We start from the raw sequence: 20401 nt of genomic DNA on the forward strand, positions 1-20401 counted from the left end.
TTGGAAAACTATTTGGCAGTATCTCCTAAAGCTAAACATATGACTCATCAATTCCGCTCTTAAGTACACAGCAAACAAGTGTGGTCTTAAGTTCAACAAAAGACATTCATAAGAATGTTCATAACAGCACTATTTATAAGAACCCCAAACTGGAAACCATCCATATGCCCAAGAGTAGAACAAATAAGTTCCAAAACTGAATACTACACAGCCATGAACATGAATGGACACAACTATATGCAACATCATGGATTAACCTCACAAAAATAAAGCCAAGGAAAACAAGCCAGACACCTGAGAATACATACTGTAAACTTCTAATTATACGAAGTTCAAAAATCAGCAAATCAACTGTATCACGTTAGAAGTCAAGAGAATGGCTCTTGTGGGTGGGGTGGAAGGTCGTGGTATTGACTGGAAGGGGACATGAGAAGGGCTTCCAGAGGGCAGGCCACATTTTATTTCTTGATCAGGATGTTGGTTACGTGGATTTGTCTACTTTGTGAAAACTCATCAACGTATATATTTATAATTCAGGCTCTTTTCTGTATTCATGTTGAGCTTCAACAGAAGCTCAACAGTAGCCACAAATAAGTGTGAGGAATAGAAATAAATGACTTGTACAACCTCACATGTAAAACGACAAAATTTAGTACTGGAACACATGAAACGATTTTTGTTTTTTACTACAAGATGTATTCATTAAATGTATTGCAGATGAGATTAAGGCACATCCTAAGTTTCAACCCATGACAAATATTATGTAAGATGTAAGATTATGTAAGATAAAAGACCACGTCTTTTGGTCACAGATGTTTAGTGACCAAAAGACGTGCGAAAAATAAGACTAATAAGTAGCCAACATTTCCCCATTGCGGACTAGCATCCTATTACTACATCTGACCGTAGAACAAAATGGGTTTGAACTACACGGGTTCACTCACATGCGGACTTTTTTCAATAATAAATACTACATTACTACACCGTCTACTACATGGTTGCCTCCACGGATTCGGAGCCTCAGATATGGTGGAACCATGGATACAGAGGGCCGTCTCTAAGTTATACTCAGATTTTCGACTATGCGGAGGGTTGAACAATGCCTAACTCCCGAATTATTCAAGGGTCAACTGTAGAAACATCTTTGGATTATAAAAGGAGACTTTGGATTTTGGAAGGAGACTTAATGCTAAAATCAGCCAGACGTGGCAAATGTGACAGAATCAATGTCCTTTCTAACTCTTTGTTGGAAAACCTAATTTTCTAGTTAGAGTAGATGAAGACGATAAGCTGGCTTACATGTGGCTTGTAACGCTGCTAGTTAGACTTTCTATGAATTGCTCATTTTAAGAATGAATGACCCCCAGAACTAATCACCTGTGAGAGATCCGATGAGATCCAGTGTTTGACTCTGGAGAGTCAAAACTCATCATGATTTTACCGAAGTTAATGCTGGCGTGTGATGGAAGTATCTAAACACCAAAAATATCCATGATCTTTAGGTCTGAGGTGATGGAAAGAATACTACTTGATGTACACCAGGATTATTTCCATGATAAATGTCTGAAGCCAGAGGCCTGGTGATACCAAAGGTCAAGACAACTTTCACGCTTCGTAAAGCCACGTCTTCTGTAATTACCGCTGCTGGACTTGTGAGCAGAGCCAAAATCTAACCCAGAGTTAGAAAAACAAAGCAGCACCTTGGTTAAACCGTTAAAAAAAGGGCCGCCGATATTAAGTCGACCAGGGGCAAACTGTTCGGAAGTTTGCCATCTCTTATTCTCGAGTCATCAGCTGCTCAGGGATTCCACTCCTAACCAAGAATAGCCCTTTGAATGAGCCAGTGAGGTTGAGTCTCGGTTTCTTGACTGGTAAACTGCAGAATTCAAATTAGAAAATCGTTATGATCCATAATTGCTTAAAAATGACTTTAGGCCAAGCTTATAGTATATTGTCTTTTCAACATACTTTCCCTCCTCTTTTTTTTTGTGGTACACAGTCTTGTCACTGTTGTGGCCTCTCCCGTTGCAGAGCACAGGCTCCGGACGCGCAGGCTCAGCGGCCATGGCTCACGGGCCCAGCCGCTCCGCGGCATGTGGGATCTTCCCGGACCGGGGCACGAACCCATGTCCCCTGCATCGGCAGGTGGACTCTCAACCACTGCGCCACCAGGGAAGCCCCTCCCTCTTCTTGCTTCAAGCCTTTATTTAAATTTTCATTTAAGTGGCAGCTCTGAGTGGCTTTCAATGTGCGGAAATAGGGTTAAGCCTAAGATACACGTTTACACCCAAATCAAGACAGCATGAACATCTAGCTATGAAGATCTAACGGGTGAAGGCAGCACCTTCCACTCAACCTTTGCTTTTGATGGAACGAAATCTCCATCCACTGGTCTCTTACTATCCTATTTGGTTTGCGCTATAAGTCTCAGAAAAATATATCAAATCTCCTTAGTAAAACAAAAAATGGTCTGAATCTGTGTGTGGAGGGGTGTCTCTGAGTCATAAAACCGCTAGTGGGAGAAGACAGATGAGATGCATTCTTATAACGGCCGCATTCTTGGCCCGTTGATTCGGAAAACGGTGACCCGCTCTTCTTTACTATCAGGTGACAATGCTAGGCTGACTGGGCAAAGATCAGATCAAATAATCCCAAACAGCAGATAAACAAATGATAGTATTTATATGTGGCTTTAGAATTTGCATTTAAATTCGAACATGGTGCGTTTAGGGTCCTGTTAGTTCCCCGGTTTTTTAAACAAAAGATTAAAATATATCAGTGAGAACCCAGAAGCTGTGAGCAAGCCACCCAGTCTCTCCCCTCCACCAACATCGGGGTCCGTAAACAAGGTAACACAGGGAGCTGCAGCTGTCTGTTGGACTTCTGTGACGTGGTCTTCTGATGAGACCCTCAAATGTTGAAAAGGACACACTTCAATAATAATTCATAGGGAATTATGTGCCAGTGTGTAGATGAGCGTGTTTTTGTTTTCCTTACATGTGTCGGTCTGTCTGGAGGGTGTCCCATTAGAGCAAACAGCCTTGTTAAAACGTGTACAGAAGCAGCACATGTGGCCTGTGATTTTGACTGTTAGTGTCCTTTTATATCAGAATCTGTAGACTCAGCAAAAAACCATCAGGCTCTAAGCATCTGCTTTTCTAAAAAACTCGGGGTTTGGGATCCCTGCCCTCACAGATCTGAGAGTCTAGTGCATTATTCTCGAAGTTTCTTCATCTAAAACAGCATATTTCAGAAGAAAAGACTCTCTCCATTACAAAGCTATGGCTGAGACTGGAAAAGAGATCTATGCATTTTGGCGGTATAAAAATCCATCTGTGAACATAAACTTCATGCTGCCTTACACCTGCTCTTAAGAACGTGTCTTGCTGGGTTCTTGACAACATTCTTAACAGATGGTTACTAAGAGTCACTGACTAGGCGATCTGATTACGAGTTCCCTAAGGAATAGAGCAGAAGCTGTCATGCTACTCTCTCCCCCAGGACTAACAACAAATGTTCAATAATGTTTTAGCTCTGGAAGTATATGTATTTTTCGTATTTATAAGTCCAGGGTCCGTGGCAACATCACAGATCTAAGAATGAAAAGTTCACTCTTTGATTTTCAGACTGGCCAGATATCAAGTGAACTCTGCTTTTCCTGAGGAGGCTGGAGTATCATGTTCCAGAGACAGGCAGAAAGCCCGACTCAGGAACAGGAATCAATGACACTTGAACTTCCTAGAGCATCTGTCCCCTGCCCCATGAGATGCTAGAATTCAGATCCCAGAAGTGTGCTTCCTTCATCTAAAAGAATGATGGGGGCTTCCCTGGTGGCGCAGTGGTAAGAGTCCGCCTGCCGATGCCGGGGACGCGGGTTCGTGCCCCGGTCCGGGAAGATCCCACATGCCGTGGAGCGGCTGGGCCCGTAAGCCATGGCCGCTGAGCCTGCGCGTCCGGAGCCTGTGCTCTGCAACGGGAGAGGCCACGACAGTGAGAGGCCCGCGTACCCACAAAAAAAAAAAAAAAAACCAAAACAAAATAAAATAAAATAAAATAACGATGAAAGAAAGGACCACGAATTAATAGTTCAGATTCCTAATGATAAGAGTGCTAAAACATGTGCATTTCTCCTGATTCAATCATTTAATAAGAAATAGACAGCAGAAGGCAGAACATGTAATTGTACCAGAAGTGAAACCTACCATTTACTGAGGAATCCCACCCATCTCTCCCCAAAGCCACTCTGCCCTACTTCCTCAACGCCAGACAGCCTACAGGTAAGTGTGTGTGTGTGTGTGTGTGTGTGTGTGTGTGTGTGTGTGTGTGTGTGTGTGTGTGTGTGTGTGTGTGTGTGTGTGTGTGTGTGTGTAATGTCATTTAATCTCCATGACAACCTATAACAGACATCTATTATAAAGACAAAACACTGAGGCTCTGAGAGTTACCTAAGCAGCCGAGTCACGGAGCCGGAGTCAGCAGGGCGGAGGTTTGCATCTAGGTCTGCTGATCCTACCGCCTGCATGCTGCCACAGTCCAGGCAGAATGAGAGACACTGTGCCCAGCTCGGAGCAACAAGTACCATGGCACACAAACCCCTGCACTGACAGTAAGGTAAAGACCAGTGTTCAGCGGAGAGATCTCGGGCCTCAGGCAAGGAAGTCTTTGAAGGAGTCTGTCAACGTCATAACCTGAATCCACACGATGGAAAGAAGGAAGATACCTAAGTCCCACCTCCCTCATGGAGGCCTGCCTGGTGGCCGTGAGGACAGCCCTTTAGTGGAGAAGGGGTTTCTCTCTGTTAGAAGTTTAGTTGCATCTCTACAAGCTCTGAATACCCCAGAAGAGAACGACAAAGTTTCACGATGTAGGAGAGCCCCGGAGCATTGACTATTTCGCTCAACGCCTTTAAAAGATCCAAAACAAAACTTGGCTTGAAACATGACCATTATCCCAGAGCACCAGTATTTTTCCACTGCAGGGACAGGCCAGCAACATCAGTCATCATCAGCTCCAGTTTTTTTTTTTGTTTTTTGTTGTAATTTAAACCTAATAAATTCAGAACCAAAATACCACGGAGGATCATTCAACAGATAGTTTATTGGGCACATGCCCCGTGTCAGGTCTTGTGCTAGCTGCTGAGGGCCAGGTTCACCATTAGGTAAACAAAACCCAGAACCCCTGCCCTCACAGATCTGAGAGGCTAGTGCATTATTCTCGAAGTTTCTTCATCTAAAAGAGCATATTTCGGATGAAAAGACTCTCTCCGTTACAAAGCTATGGCTGAGATTGGAAAAGAGATCTATGCATTTTGGTGGTATAAAAATCCATCTGTGAACATAAACACCTGCTCTTAAGAACGCGTCTTGCTGGGTTCTTGACAACATTCTTAACAGGAGGTTACTAAGAGTCACTGACTAGGCGATCCATTACGAGTTCCCTAAGGAATAAAGCAGAAGCTGTCATGCCGCTCTCTCCCCCAGGACTAACAACAAACATTCAATAAACACTCTTGCTGAAGAACAAATGGTCTCAAATGCTTCCAAAGATGCATCTCGGATTCCTCACACTTTTGGTTCTCGATGGCAGCTAGAACTTCTCTACAAACACAGGTTGCAAACAGCATTGCAGAGAAACTGAATTTTAGGGCAGATCATTCTCGTTTAGCACCTTCCTTTTATGGATAAGAACGCCTAGAGCCGGCGATGACAGCTTTATGGGGGCAGAGAGAGGGGCAGGCATGTCTCCTCACTCTAGGGCTCTGTGCACCGATTTATGTCCCCCACCACCATCTTCCCCTCGAAGCAGGACACAAGTGACTACATTTTAGTTGCAAACTGATTTTTCTTTGGAGCTTTTTGAAATTTAGCACCTACTAGAGAGTGGAAATTTAGCACCTACTAGAGAGTGGAACTCGTATCATTGGTGTAGCCTTCCGAAAGCTTACTTCTGGTGAAAATACAGAGTATTTTAAACATTGGGGAACCTCATCTGCAAAATACTGAACGTAGAAGATCCCCTTCTAAAGCCAGGTAGTTTACCCCAATCAGCAAATTCCGTGCATTCACGTACCGGCCGTCCATGAATGCTTTCATAATATAACAGAGCTTTCTGCAGGGCCACTTTCTCATTAGCAATCTGGTCTTTGGTCATATCCTGTATAAACACAAGGACAGAAAATGAGAAAGGGGAAAACATTTGTGAACGTCCCGACTTCTTTATTTAGTTAAACAAATTTCCCACGGTAAGGTTACAAAGAATGTTTATCCAACAGCCCTCCCTAGCTCGATCCAAAGCTAGGAATTAGCTATTCCTGGTGTCTTACTGGAAACACAGACAGCACAGCAGAATCGTCACCTGTGAGTACTCCTATCTCCCATGCCGTGGGCAAAGGCACGTTGGACTGAGGTAAACAAGGCTGCAAGGCACATGGGGCTCAGCGTACCGGCTCCGGCAATGACTACAGTTACAGGACACACAATCCCAAAGGCTTGTCTCTACTCCTCAGAGAGTCACCACGCTGTCTATTAACTGAAACAAGTCCATTCTTCAATCTGTACAACAGGGTTTCCTGCTTTCAGTCTGCAGTCCAAACCCAAAGTCCCTACAGTTAAAACACTCTGAGTTTGTTTTATCTGCTTCTCTGGACGTCTCAGAGTGCGGGAGGTTTAAGAAGGTGCCGCTCTACCCCCCTTCCCATTGGGACCCTGGCACGGGCCCTGCCATCCTACCACGCTGACTGGAATGCTTCAGGATTAGCGGTCGGCTCGGGGCCTTCAGAGAACCACACCTTAATGTCCTCAGGACGGCTGGTTTCCACCCGCTTCTCCTGGAGCTTCCTTTGGATGGACTCCAGCGTGGCTTCGACGCTAGGCTTTAAGGCTTTGTCTACCAGCTCCTGCTTCTTCTCGTCTTCTTTCTCAAGCTGGGAGCCGAAACTCTTGGGGAGAGTATTGCTTCGCTGCCGCATCCTGGGGCTCAGGTCCTCTTCCGATATCTTCAGTTTTGACTCTAGGAGAAAAGATTTGGGGGTGGAGATGTATGGGAACTGACGTCTGCTGAACCCAGATTGTTTCTCTATGCTGCTGACGACTGCTTAGCCTTGTCTTTTTTTCCCCCAGAAAGTCAAAATCCCTGGGTTATTGTGTTAAACCCAAGAAAAATGATAACGTCTTCCTGGATTCTCTGGTATGATTTCCTAACGCTAATTCCTGAGAAAGTTTTAGTTCTTTAACAGCCATGCTTAGCCACACCAACCTGTTTGCTGTTCTCAGAATGAGGCGGATGTCTTCCTACACTGATTCCCTTAGCGTTTACAGGTATTTGCAGATGTAGCGCCCAAGTGCTGGCCAACTTTTTCTGTATGACGTACAGACCTCATTTTGGAATTATTTTCACTTTGTATTCTATTCTATTGTGTATAGGACTCTGTGTCCTAAAAGACAGCAAGCGCTTTGAGGGACAGGGACCAAATCCTTCTCATATCCATCTGTGTTCTATGTCTTAATTCCAGAGCAAATAAAGCCTTGGATTAAACAGGTACTTCGAATTGAAACCATCATCCTTATATTAGTGATTTAGGGAAGTAAAAACTATGCTGCCGAATTTGCATCTTAGCTGATCTGGGCTCCCCCGTGATTGAGGCCATGGGAAGACATGGAGAAAGTGTGCCCTGAACACGTAGAGCCCTGGGAAGCAGCTTCAAGGAACTTGTCTTTCCTGGAATATTTTAGCAGCGAGGGGCGCTCAGCACGTGGTGAGGTCGCAGCTCCTGCACCTGGCTTGTTCTCCGGAGACCACACCGTAGGTCTAGAGCTTTACCTACCTTTAAGTTGTTTCCGGAATTTGGCAAGGTCGTTTGTCCATTTCAGAACCTCCGGATTGGCTGCTTTGTCGCTGTGGGAAGGCTGAGAAAAGGAAATCTTGAGTAAATGTTTTGGAATTGGGGCAGGAAAAACAAGTTTGATAATCAGTTTGTTTTAAACAGGAAGGAAAAGTTGAGTTCCACTGGAACAATAAATGAACCGTGATTAATCAGAGCAACTTCACAGGTGTGATTCCATTATCCTTCTTTATATCTGGTTGTTTGTTTATTTTTTAATACTATCTGGTTTTTTTTTTTTTTTTTTTTTGCGGTACGTGGGGCTCTCACTGCTGTGGCCTCTCCCGTTGCAGAGCACAGGCTCTGGACGCGCAGGCCCAGCGGCCATGGCTCATGGGCCCAGCTGCTCTGCGGCATGTGGAATCTTCCCGGACCGGGGCACGAACCCGTGTCCCCTGCATCGGCAGGCGGACTCTCAACCACTGCGCCACCAGGGAAGCCCTATCTGGTTATTTTTGATGCTTTCAAAGAATTCCTCAGAGGCAAAATTCTGGATTTTTATGATCATGGACTTCTATGAGGCCCATGGCCTCTTTTCCTTTATCTGTAGGGTTCAACCTGTCAGGCTAACAGGATAGAAAGCAGAGGGGTATACGATATTTTACACTACAAACACCACGAAAAATGCCTTTTTTGCCACTCTTGTGAGAAATACTAAGGATAGAGCTGAGAGTAGAATGAGGTCAGTACTAATGAAATTTTAGAAGATAATCTTGAATTACGTTTTAGGCAAGCGAAATACTTCATTTAATGATTTTTCCCGTCCCTGTTCACTGATCAATTTGCAAGACGTTGAGGAAAGCATTCCGTTCCTTTGTAAGGATACACCCGTGCAAGGAATTTGCTGATACATGGTGTCTGGGGTTTATCAGGGTTTATTACCCAGTGCTTAGTGCCTTTTTGTTTTGAGATTCCCTAGAAATTTCCCTTCCCCTTTACCACTTCTCTGACTTGCTGACACTCAGATGCATCTCGTCGAGGGAGGCGGGGGACGGAGGGAAGCCGGCGAGGACGCTCACCCTGTACTTCCGCTCTTCTTCGAATCTGTCTTCAAACTTTCGGATCTTCTTTTTCAGGCTCTGAATCCTTCGCGTGAGCTGTGCAGGTGTCAGGTCCTCTTGCCCATCGTCATAGGAGCCCAGAGAGGAGCTGCGTCGCCTGTGAGGGACACAGGGCGGGGTCAGCTTCCCTAGGAACAGTCACCACCTGCTGGGAGGGGCTCTGGGGATGAGGGATGAAGGATGGGGTAGACAGGGGTGGGCGGGACCGTCCACACCGCGTTTATCCTCTCGAATAAAAGAAAGCTGACTGCTAATTCATGTTGTGACCTTGAGCTCTGCATGTCCTGCCTTTGCCACAGGTCCAGTCTTCTCCAGCTCACCTTTACATTCGGCGAAGCTAGGACTGACACGTGCACAGTGGACCTCATGGTTAAATATGAGAGAGCTCTGGAAAGGAGGGGCTGATGGAGACGCAGCTGATGATGCTGTCGTTGGGCCACAGGTCAAGTGAAAAATTACAACAGAGGGTGTGCACTAGGATGGAGAGTCTCAAATATGTTCCTCCATCTACGTACGACTTAATTAAAAAAACTACTAGCCATCAGCAACATTCCTAGGTCTTCTAACGTTACAGGGATGGTACCTTTGCGCATCTGCGACATAAAGGAACACACCTCATGAAAGGATGGGAATTGGGGGGAGACGGGGGCACTTCCGTGTCGTCCAGGTACTGCCTGCTCTGCCCGTAAGCGTAGAAGCGGGGAGAGAGCATGGGGCCGCTGTCCTCATCCAGGAGCTGCCGAATCAGGCGCCCTGCCTGCGGGGAGAGGCGTGCTTCGTCAGCGTGTACACTCTCCTGCTGCCACGAGGAGAAAGCCGGGGTGGGCTCTGGAAAAGAACAAGGGTAAGAGGCCAAATGGTTCTTCAGAGCACGCTTGTTTTCTGAATGCATCAGGAGGAACTGAACTCGGGAGGCACATTTTATTTATTTGTTTAGTTTTCGTTTGGCTGTGCTGCACGGCTTACAGGTTCTTAGCTCCCCAACCAGAGATAGAACCCGTGCCCCCTGCAGTGGAAGCGCAGAGTTCTAACCACTGGACCACCGGGGAATTCCCAGCTTCACATTTTAGATGGAAGGCTGTAACTCGGGACACTATGCCCTGACCGGAATCGGCAAATCTAACTGACAGCCATCATCTACCCTCTGTCTCCACCCTCACTTGCCTTCAAAAGAGAATGTGCTAGGGCTGCCCTGAGGAACAGTGCGTGCTTCCAACTCTCCCCACAGATCCCTGTTGGTAACTTCTCCATCGGAGGGTGTTATGGAAGAGAAACTCACGTGTGCCTGGGAGGGAGTGGTTTGGCATCGTGGCTGGACATCCCTCACTGAAACCACTAAGGAATCACGTGAACCCTGTGAGACCCCATCGGTTTAGGAGTTTACGGCCTCCGCTGAGGTCACTCAATGAGCTTGTTTTGTGCGCTTCTGCTTAGCACGTTAGGATTTAGCATGTTTCAAATACATGCTCTGCACCTGAAACCTCAGAGGCTACTTAAGACTACAGTTAAAGTAAGATACATGCATAAAATTAGTCAGAAAAGAAAAAAAGAAAGCCTTACAAAGGACAAATCAGTATGAATTATTTTAGACACCCTTGAAAACAAAACAGACTTAGCACAAAATCCTGATCTGTCATTTTGGGAGGGAATAGGATGATATTGATTTCCCTTCGCTGCAAGACCCACCTCAGTGTATTTCTTTCCTCATTAAAAAAATCCTATCTGACATATTTTCGGGATAGATCTCAGATGATGTTGGGTATTTCGTTTGTAATCCTCTCCTTCATTAAAAGAACAAGAAAAGATTACGCTTTAAATACACTTGTGGATACTGTGATTTACACAAGGCTGGAATTTGGCCATGATCTTAAATTCTGGGATTCCCACAGTTTGAATCATGGAACAATTGCTCCTTCAGCTATCAAAGTATTTCTAAAATCTACAAAATTATCTTCAACAAGTGCTTACTCAGTATTTTACTTCAAAAGATCATACTGTAATCACGGAACATTAAAGCTGGTTGAAACTTCATACATCATCTAACCTGGTGACTTTTCAAAGCTGGCTGCACATTAGGGTCACAGAGAGAAGTATAAATAACTCCTACCGTACAGGTCCTCACACCACCCAATTAGGCAGAATTTTTAGGTGAGGGTCCACATATGTGTGAGACACACACACGCAAACACACACTCTCTAGAAAGCTTCCCAAGTCTTCCAAAATGCAGTCAGGTTTGAGAACTACTGATTCAATCCAACGGATTACACATAAGGACACTGAAACCCAAAGAATTCCAGAGCAAACACCTAATCAATGACAAGAGTTGGGTCTAGAAACCCAGTCTCCTATCCTCCAGGACAGTGCTTCAATTCAGAATGTGCCAGGTGCTTCAAGGACAAGGATGGCTGTCTTAAAAATATTTTAAACCCCACAGTACAGCAGGAGAGTTAGGCGCATTAATTTAAAAAAATGAAGCTCATGTGGGATGAGGCCCACAGGTTCTCAAAATTTAAAGACAACCAAGTTATCTGGTAACACAGATGATACTATAAATACTTTGAAAAATGAAAGCATGTTAAAGACAGAGTCTTGCCTATCGAGTCTTAAAGAGTGGCAGAGAATATGCTGGTAGATAGACACAGCTAAAGCCGGAGACGAACAGAAGTTGTTTCATTGTTTGCACTGACGCTGTTGGCTGGCCCCCCCTAAGTGGCAGAGCTCAGATACGAGCAGCTCTGGAAATGCCAACAGGAAAGAGTGAAAATGGATTGCGAGGTGAGGGGGTATGAGGGAAGGAGAAGGTGAGTGGAAAGCAATTCCTAGAAAAAGAACAAAAATGTAGTATAAAGCTGCAGAAGACGGGACTGTTTAGCTGAGTAGATGACATCGTCTATTTCATGATATTTCATAAGACAGGAGTAATTTTTTATAAGGACTAAAATCAATGGAACCAGGACAGGGAAAGGGTTAAGATGACTTGAACAGTAAAGCAGCACGCAACCACCTCACTGCCAAGTGGCAAAGGAGCAAAACCCCTGGGGGAAGGGCTCGGTGGTTGGTGAGGACAGAGGGCATCAGCTAAACAAAGTCTGATGTTGATGTTGGCATGGGTGTGCTGTCTACATTTCTCCTCATCAAAACTCAGTTTGAAAAGGTGTTACTTGAGGTCCTGAAGCCCTTTAATCTGTCTGAATCTAGCAGATATCACTCTTAAAAAATATTACAACTAATCTCTGCTTTGAGCTTGAACTCTGTGGTCTCTGTGCACCAAAATTTCTGCAAAGACAGTATGTGTTTGTGACCATTAACCAAACATGTCTCCAGTAAAAAATATACAGTGATCCTGAGTTAACTACAAAATACTACTCATGTGCTTGTTGATGCTTTGTGACTAACATGGGGCCATCCCTCAGACTGCCCTTTTGTTAACACAGCTGTCTTCTGGGGCTCCATTCTGACCCATCGCTTCACTGACAAGAAGACAAAATGTGTCATTTTCCTAGTGTCACCAGTGGTATATATAAAGTACATGGCTAAAGAAATTGTAGCTTATGGGTGACACTGTTTCTTGAATTCACTTTTTAAATTTTTACCTTTTACTGTATGATTCTGTTTATTTTTTAATTGAAGTATAGTTGGTTTACAATGTTGTGTTAATTTCAGGTGTACAGCAAGGTGATTCAGATATATATGTATACATATACACACACACACACACACACACACACACACACATGTATATTCTTTTTTAGATTCTTTTCCATTATAGGTTATTATAAGATATTGAATATAGTTTCCTGTGCTATACAGAAGGCCCTAGCTGTTTATCTATTTTATTTGTTCATTTATTTATTTATTATTATTTCTTAACATCTTTATAGGAGTATAATTGCTTTACAATTGTTTACCTATTTTGTATACAGTAGTTTGTTTCTGTTAATCCCCAACTCCTAATTTATCCCTCCCCATCCCTTTTCCCCTCTGGTAACCATAAGTTTGTTTTCTATGTCTGTGAGTCTATTTCTGTTTTGTAAATAAGTTCATCTGTATCATTTTTCTAGATTCCACATATTAGTGGTATCATAGGACATTTGTCTTTCTCTGTCTGACTTAGTTCACTTGGTATGATAATCTCTAGGAAATTCACTTATTTAAAAATGAGAAATAGGGCTTCCCTGGTGGCGCAGTGGTTGGGAGTCCACCTGCCGATGCAGGGGACGCGGGTTCGTGCCCCGGTCCGGGAGGATCCCACATGCCGCGGAGCGGCTGGGCCCGTGACCATGGCCGCTGAGCCTGCGCGTCTGCAGCCTGTGCTCAGCAACGGGAGTGGCCGCAGCAGTGAGAGGCCCGCGTACCAAAAAATAAATAAATAAATAAAAAAGGAGAAAAATAAGACCATTAAGAATTTCAACCTTATAAGCTGGGACGAAGTGAGAGAGAGGCATGGACATATATACACTACCAAACGTAAGGTAGATAGCTAGTGGGAAGCAGCCGCATAGCACAGGGAGATCAGTTCGGTGCTTTGTGACCACCTAGAGGGGTGGGATAGGGAGGGTGGGAGGGAGGGAGACGCAAGAGGGAGGGGATATGGGAACATATGTATATGTATAACTGATTCACTTTGTTATAAAGCAGAAACTAACACACCATTGTAAAGCAATTATACTCCAATAAAGATGTTAAAAAAAGAAAAAGAATTTCAACCTTAACCAAATAAAAAGACATGTTTCATCATTAGCTGCAGATAGAACAGAAGTTTCTCACCTATGCAATATGAAATGCTTAAATGATTTCTCTCTCCTTTTTCTCTCTTTCTTTCATTCTATAAGTCTTATAATTTAAGGCTCCTACTCAAAAGAGTTATATAATTACATGTAATACATAGTTCAATATAACTAAAGAATCAGTCAGACCAACTATTCCTCTGTTTTAGTTTGAAGCGATCTAAGAATACAAGGCTATCTCATGTTTTGATAGTTGGTGCTCAAATAGAATAACAAGAACAAAGCGAGAACAGCCCTGTAGTCCGTGATAGCATGTCCTATGCATTACCTACCTGCTTAGAGAGCGAGTTTGAGACTGTGTTCACTGACCATTCCCCACTGAGGGCTTGGGAAATATTTTATATTTTAATCAGTAATTCTAGAGCAATGAAACAGACAAATATGTTGCAAGACAATTACTCAAAGGAAAAGAGAAAAGAGTTGAGGCTTCAAACTGGATTTTCATCTTAAAGGACCACATAAAACAAAAGCGTTTTCATATCTGGACCAGAATTCCCTGGGTACGGTGGTTTTGGTTTTAGCCATGTGTCTGGTCACAAAGAACTCTGGACTTAAGTATGGCACGTCTATTAAAAATTAATCCGCCCAGGTCAGCTGACATCACAGCAGGTCAGAAATAACAGAGATAAAAGCTGCATGCTTGCTACCTAAGTAATAAAAAAGAAGAGATCCTGGGGGAGTTCCGGTTCAGACACTTACAGCACACATGGAAATGAAGGAGATTCACTGCAGGAAGAGGGAATACAACTCTGACTAATGCTAACGTGATCACTGGGACATAGCTCCTCTCTGCTTAGCTGGCTGGATCCATTTACTACACAAAGAAAACTGACTACTGATGATTTATCTCTAAGAAATCTGCACAGAATTAAGGGAGCTGATGCTTTCCATGTCTCATTGCCACCTATGTATATGCTATTTAGAGCCATTCCTACTCGTCGTGATGTCGCACTGTCTTCCCAGGAGGCTACTCGGCAGCACTGGAGGTCCCTCACAACCCAGATGCAGAAACATGGAAGCCCCACCGGTGAGGGGTCTTCACTGGGGGAAGTCTTTCATAAAATTTTCCTTAGAATTCCAAAATTTAATCTTAGAACAATGGCTGTCCTATTAAATTGTTCCAATAGTCTCGCAAACTATCAAAGTTAGAGGGAAACTTAGTAACCATCAATCCGAAATAACATCAACTAGGTCCATCATTAATAAAATAATGCCATCTGCAAATGGCATTATTTTATTCTTTTTAATGGCCGAGTAATATTCCATTATATATATATGTACCACATCTTCTCTTTCCATTCCTCTGTCAATGGACATTTAGGTTGCCTCCATGTCTTGGCTATTGTAAATAGAGCTGCAATGAACATTGGGGTGCATGTTTGTCCTACTGAGTGAAGTAGGTCAGACAGAGAAAGAGAAACATCGTATGACATCCCTTATATGTGGAATCTAAAAAGAAATGATACAAGTGAACTTATTTACAAAACAGAAACAGACTCACAGACTTAGAGAACAAACTTATGGTTACTGGGGGGAAGGATGGGGGGAAGGGATAGTTAGGGAGTTTGGGACTGACATGTACACACTGCTATATTTAAAATGAATAACCAACAAGGACCTACTGTATAGCACCGGGAACTCTGCTCAATATTATGCGGCAGCCTGGCTGGGAGGGGAGTCTGGGGGAGAGTGGATACATGTATATGTATGGCTGAGTCGCTTTGCTGTGCACCTGAAACTATCAAAACATTGTTAATCGGCTACACTCCAAGAAAATAAAAAGTTAAAACAAACAAAAAAGCAACATCAGCTAACACTCACTCAGTGCCCAACAAGGGACTGTGCTGAGTACTCTGCATATGTTAGCTCATTTAATCCTGCAAAAACATACTAAGTAGATACTACTATAGTTACTACACGTTATTAGGTACTGTGTCACCTGTTACAAGATGGGGAAGCTGAGGCCCAAACGGAGACAGGCTGACTACCTTGTCCACAAAGCTGATTAAGTGGTAGAGACATGATTTGAACTCTCGATGTGTCTGCCTCTTAACCTCATGGTCCGCTGCCTGCCACGATACTGAACCGGCACTGCTCAGAAAGAGGGTGGAAGTCGGGAGACAGTGATCTTGAATCATCATGTTGCCTTTTTTAGCCTCAGCTTTCTTAGCTGTATAATGGGAGGGCTCAACTGTAAGATCTTGAAGATCCCTGGCTTCTCTATCATTTTTTTTTTAGAGAATTTCCTTTCTACAGTTATTTTTGATAAGCAGTAAGTGATGAATAAGATATCTGAAGTATTTTATGTCCTTTAAAAAATGTTCTTTCAAAGCTGATTTCACCAGGACAAATCTAATAGAGTAACCAAGTGTCTACATCTCAGTCCTTCCACAAGGGGTGGAAATCAACATGAACTGGCTGATTAGGAACATTCTAATTATGTAACTCTCAAGGACTTTAAAGAAGGAAGACGAGTTCATTTGATTTGTGTATTCGTTTAATTTTGGAGAGCGGAAACCCTAGCAAGAGTGATGATGATGTTGCTGTCATGTGGACAGATCAAATAATGTGCCCTAATACATAGCTACACGTAGAGAAAAAAGAAGATCAAGCATGTGTTATGTATCTGTCAACAAGCACAACGAGACCGTGATCCCACATGCTCTTTGAGAGGGTTCCACTCTACGTAGCCTATGGAACCTACTATCAGTTTCATTTTTCTTTTTATTTCCCTGATACCATATGCCCCAGAAGCCAGAGAGCATCATTTCCACGTGGGAGCATACACGGCGGAGAACAGTACCAGCAGGCTGCTCATTAAGTACTGTCTCCCCTGATATTCTGGGAATGAGAATGAACTATGGCTCGGGGATGGAGACTAAGCAAACCAAAAAGAGGGGGTTACACTACATGGTGGTCTGGATACTAGTGACGGAGACCTATAGAGGGACACTGGCTCATACGGTTTCGGTAACTACTCCTTTTGTTTATGTATTTTGTTGCACTGGTTTCACATCCACCGTTTAAATTAGTGCCAAGTTAATTCCTTACTGGGAAGCCACCATGTTGTTTCTTACTGAAGCTATAGAAAAAGTGGTTCAGTTCAGTGACTGAACTGACTGCTCTCATCTTAGCCACGCTTTATGCAAAAATTCCTTTGACTAGACTTACAGCTATATTACTGCTATAATGTAAAGTGGACCTTTAAAATAAATGAATATATATATAAATATAGTGAAAGCAGTAACCAAATGATCTAAACAGCCTTGAAATGAATCCACGTAGATTTCTGAGATATGCAAGTTCAATGACAAATGCAGTAATTGGCAAAACAAAAACAAAAACGTTAAAACTACTTATTTCATAAATTACATGGATAACACAATTCACATTCCCAAGCACAGTAAAATGTATTTCTTTCTCTCCATAAGCTTTAAAAATTTCATCTAGGGGCTTCCCTGGTGGCACAGCGGTTGAGAGTCCGCCTGCCGATGCAGGGGACGTGGGTTCGTGCCCCGGTCTGGGAAGATCCCACATGCCGCGGAGCGGCTGGGCCTGTGAGCCATGGCCGCTGAGTCTGCGCGTCCGGAGCCTGTGCTCCGCAACGGGAGAGGCCACAACAGTGAGAGGCCTGCGTACCGCAAAAAAAAAAAAAAAAATTTCATCTACTTTTCCAATACAAAATATAATAAAATATTGGTCCCTTCATCTTATTTTTTATCTGGCAGAAAGTTCTTTACATTAAGTGATGAAATAGTTTTAAGGAAACAATAAGTTAGCTTTCACCCGCTCTGGAGAGATTTTTCAGCGTTATATTTAGCCTCTTTAAGTGTGCTGGAAGAGACTATAAATTTATGATTAACCAAAGTAAAAACAATCCAACACCTGAGTCCACTTCAGGAGGAGGAGGAAGAATCTACCTTCCCCTTTCCTCAATAAATCATCAAGATAATATGGCCAATTTGAATTCTGACCCAAAGTCCTAGTTTTTATCTAGAGCTGTATGTTAATGATAGGAGAAGACCATATTCTTGAAACCCAAATATAGCATTGATTTTGGCTACTGTTTTTGTTTTATCTGGGTGACACTGGCTACCATGGGATTTTTTTTTGGTGGGGTGGTAAGGTTGTTTTTAATGTATGAATGAAAAGCACACCTGATTATTTCAAAGTACACAAAAGAACAACAACGAACACCAGCCAGGAACGGATCGCTTAAAAACAGAACAAAAAACCCGGAATTCTTCCCCCAGTGGACAGACGATGGGCTGGGACGATCTGACAAAATCCCAGATCCACTGCTTAATGACATGGGAAAACAAAACAAAACAACAACAGAAGGAACTGGAACACGTTTCTTAGATTGCAAAGAGGGAAAATTAGAATAAAAAACCAGTTTGATTTTGTTTCCCTAAAGCTCGATGCAAGGAGCATCACGGGTGCCACTATTTTTCACCTTGTGCTCTTTTGAGATCATCTTTTGGCCCTTCATCTAAGATCGTTAACATAATGAATACTTTTTGGTTAAAAAGGGGTGGGCAGAAGACAAGAAACTCAGGTGCTTTTTGAAAAAGACTGATTTTCTTAATAGTTGTCATTCTCTGCTAAGTCATTGTGTTAAATCAGGCTGCTGTTCTGAACTCAGGAGCACAATTTCTCCCTCTCTGTAGCCTTCAAGCACACATACGGCCTAGAGGCAGATGGGCACTTATTTTGGACACACACTGATATGTTTGGATGCAGACACATGGAAAATGGAAGAACAGCAGCTTGACAGAACTGCTGCAGGATCCTCCCTGAAATACAGTTTTGACAAGATGAGGATACCCTCTTCTTCCGCAGAAGTAAATTTCTAACGTTTTTGTCAAAAGTCTGTAGAAAAACCAATCTAAAGCAATGTATTACAGGCTTTCAAGAAGAAGCACTTTTATTCAGTGCTTTCCTGATAAGCAAATTCCTTGTTTGCTAACCTGGATTTAAAAATTCTATCCATAAAAACAAACATAGAATCAAAGCAGATCAAAATCATCTTGAAAAATGGGGAGGAGACTTAGCCAAGGAGGTGGATGGTGGGCATGTAGCAGGGGGAAGCAGTTACACTGACAGCAAACCCTAAACGCACACCAGTTCCCTATTACTCAGCTTGTACTCCTAGAGGGAAAAAGGCACTCACACATCAGCACCCCTGGAGAGTCAAAATGAGGAAAAAAAAAAAAAAAAAGAAGGACTGCAAGGTGACACTATAATAAAGGATAAGCACATTTTCTTTCACAGATTGCAGTTACTCTTGGCAACACTGAACGTGACACATTCCTATGTCAGGGGAAGGATTTTCAGTCATTTAGAAATGTGGTTTACTTCTGCACACACAGCTCTCGCTCTCACCCACACATCCAACATGGTTCTCCTTTCTGCTAATTTACATATGCTTTTCCACTATTAAATCATCCAAACAGCAGACGACCTTACCTTCCCAGCTCTTTTCATCGCACAATGCAGTCAGGTCCAGCTCCGGCACTCCGGAGACAAAGCTCTCTTGCTGGTCATCAGCATTTGGAGCCCTCTGCAGCTTGCTGTCAGGTAGGCTGGGACGCTCCTGGATCTTCATGGTGGGGTCCTGCAATAACAGCACAACGTCCCCAAATCTTTACTGCTCATCAAAACCCCCACACGTCTGCAGCAATTCCACTCCTGCTGGGTGAAACCTCCCAAGCCACAGCTGCTGATGTCCCCGGCACGGAAACCGAAATCATAGGTTGATGCCCCCTGGATGCTAGCTGGCCACTTGCATGCAAAAAGCGACCATCCGTCTGCGCTCCTTTAACTTTGCTTCTGGAAGAAAGACAAGATGCTTTCTGCGGCTGCTCTTCCTGATAACTGCTGGCAGCTGACAGTCTGGATGATTACTGACTGGGGCCAGGAAGGAGGGAAAAGGAGTTTGTGTTTCCTTAAAGGAGGACGGCTCTCCAGACTGTAAACGAAAAGCCAAAACTCAGCTAGTGCCGTCGCCAAGGCTGCAGCAGCAACATGGTGTCTCCTGCACGCAGACTTCCTTGCCCCTTAGGTAAACAGTGCTGCAGGGCCAGGAGCGGAGGCTGTGTACACGTGTGCTCTCCTGCTGGCCCTGCAGGCTGAGATCCATTAAGCGGGGCTAGCTGCACATTCCCAGATTTCCTGTGGTTGTTTTTGCCTCGAGTGTGGGGAGAACAGACTATTTATGGAGGAGCTCTGGGTATGCACTGTTGCGCAAATTCAGACGGCAAGGGGGTCTGGTGTCGCAGCTAGCAGCTAAGCGGTAAGGAATACACATTCTGGAAATGAGCCAAAATCACACAGGGAGCACGACTTTTTTTTTTTTTAAGTAAAAAGGCAAGAGCTGGCAAGTCAGAGATGCATAATTTATACCTTACAAATATGCAACTGTGGCTTGTTTCCTTGGTTTTGTTTATTGGTGGCGCGCACACCAGGCTAGGATGTCTGGGGGATGGGAAGACTCTCCCCCAAAGGCTGCTCTTTTAACTAAGTGATTTCATGTTTAAAAAACTGCATTGAAATTTAGTCTTTTTTACCTTGTCCTCTGGCATCGGGTAAAACCCAAGCACTGCCATACTCTCCTCTCTCATAAAATTACAAATAAAAGTGTTGCCTCAAAACACAATTCTCAAGTGGCACA

The 20401-nt window shown here is 43.6% G+C and overlaps 1 protein-coding gene across 5 annotated transcripts in view; it reads right to left on the reverse strand.

Moving 5' to 3' along the window:
* FAM13A (family with sequence similarity 13 member A) overlaps positions 1-20401 on the reverse strand; it is a 282246-nt gene that overhangs the window by 17571 nt on the left and 244274 nt on the right. For all 5 annotated transcript variants that reach the window (XR_014296630.1, XM_082653007.1, XM_082653010.1 and 2 more), the window contains 6 exons: positions 19198-19345; positions 9555-9768; positions 8899-9037; positions 7823-7904; positions 6788-7008; positions 6070-6153 (listed from right to left, as the gene is read on the reverse strand). Coding sequence is in view for 4 of the 5 variants with exons in the window: in XM_082653007.1 (XP_082509133.1) it covers positions 6070-6153; positions 6788-7008; positions 7823-7904; positions 8899-9037; positions 9555-9768; positions 19198-19345 (888 nt within the window). In the remaining variant the exon portion in view is untranslated. The remainder of the gene's footprint in view (positions 1-6069; positions 6154-6787; positions 7009-7822; positions 7905-8898; positions 9038-9554; positions 9769-19197; positions 19346-20401) is intronic.

The sequence above is a fragment of the Grampus griseus genome, assembly GCF_964374135.1.
Source record: "Grampus griseus genome assembly, chromosome: 4".
Classification (NCBI taxonomy): domain Eukaryota; kingdom Metazoa; phylum Chordata; class Mammalia; order Artiodactyla; family Delphinidae; genus Grampus; species Grampus griseus.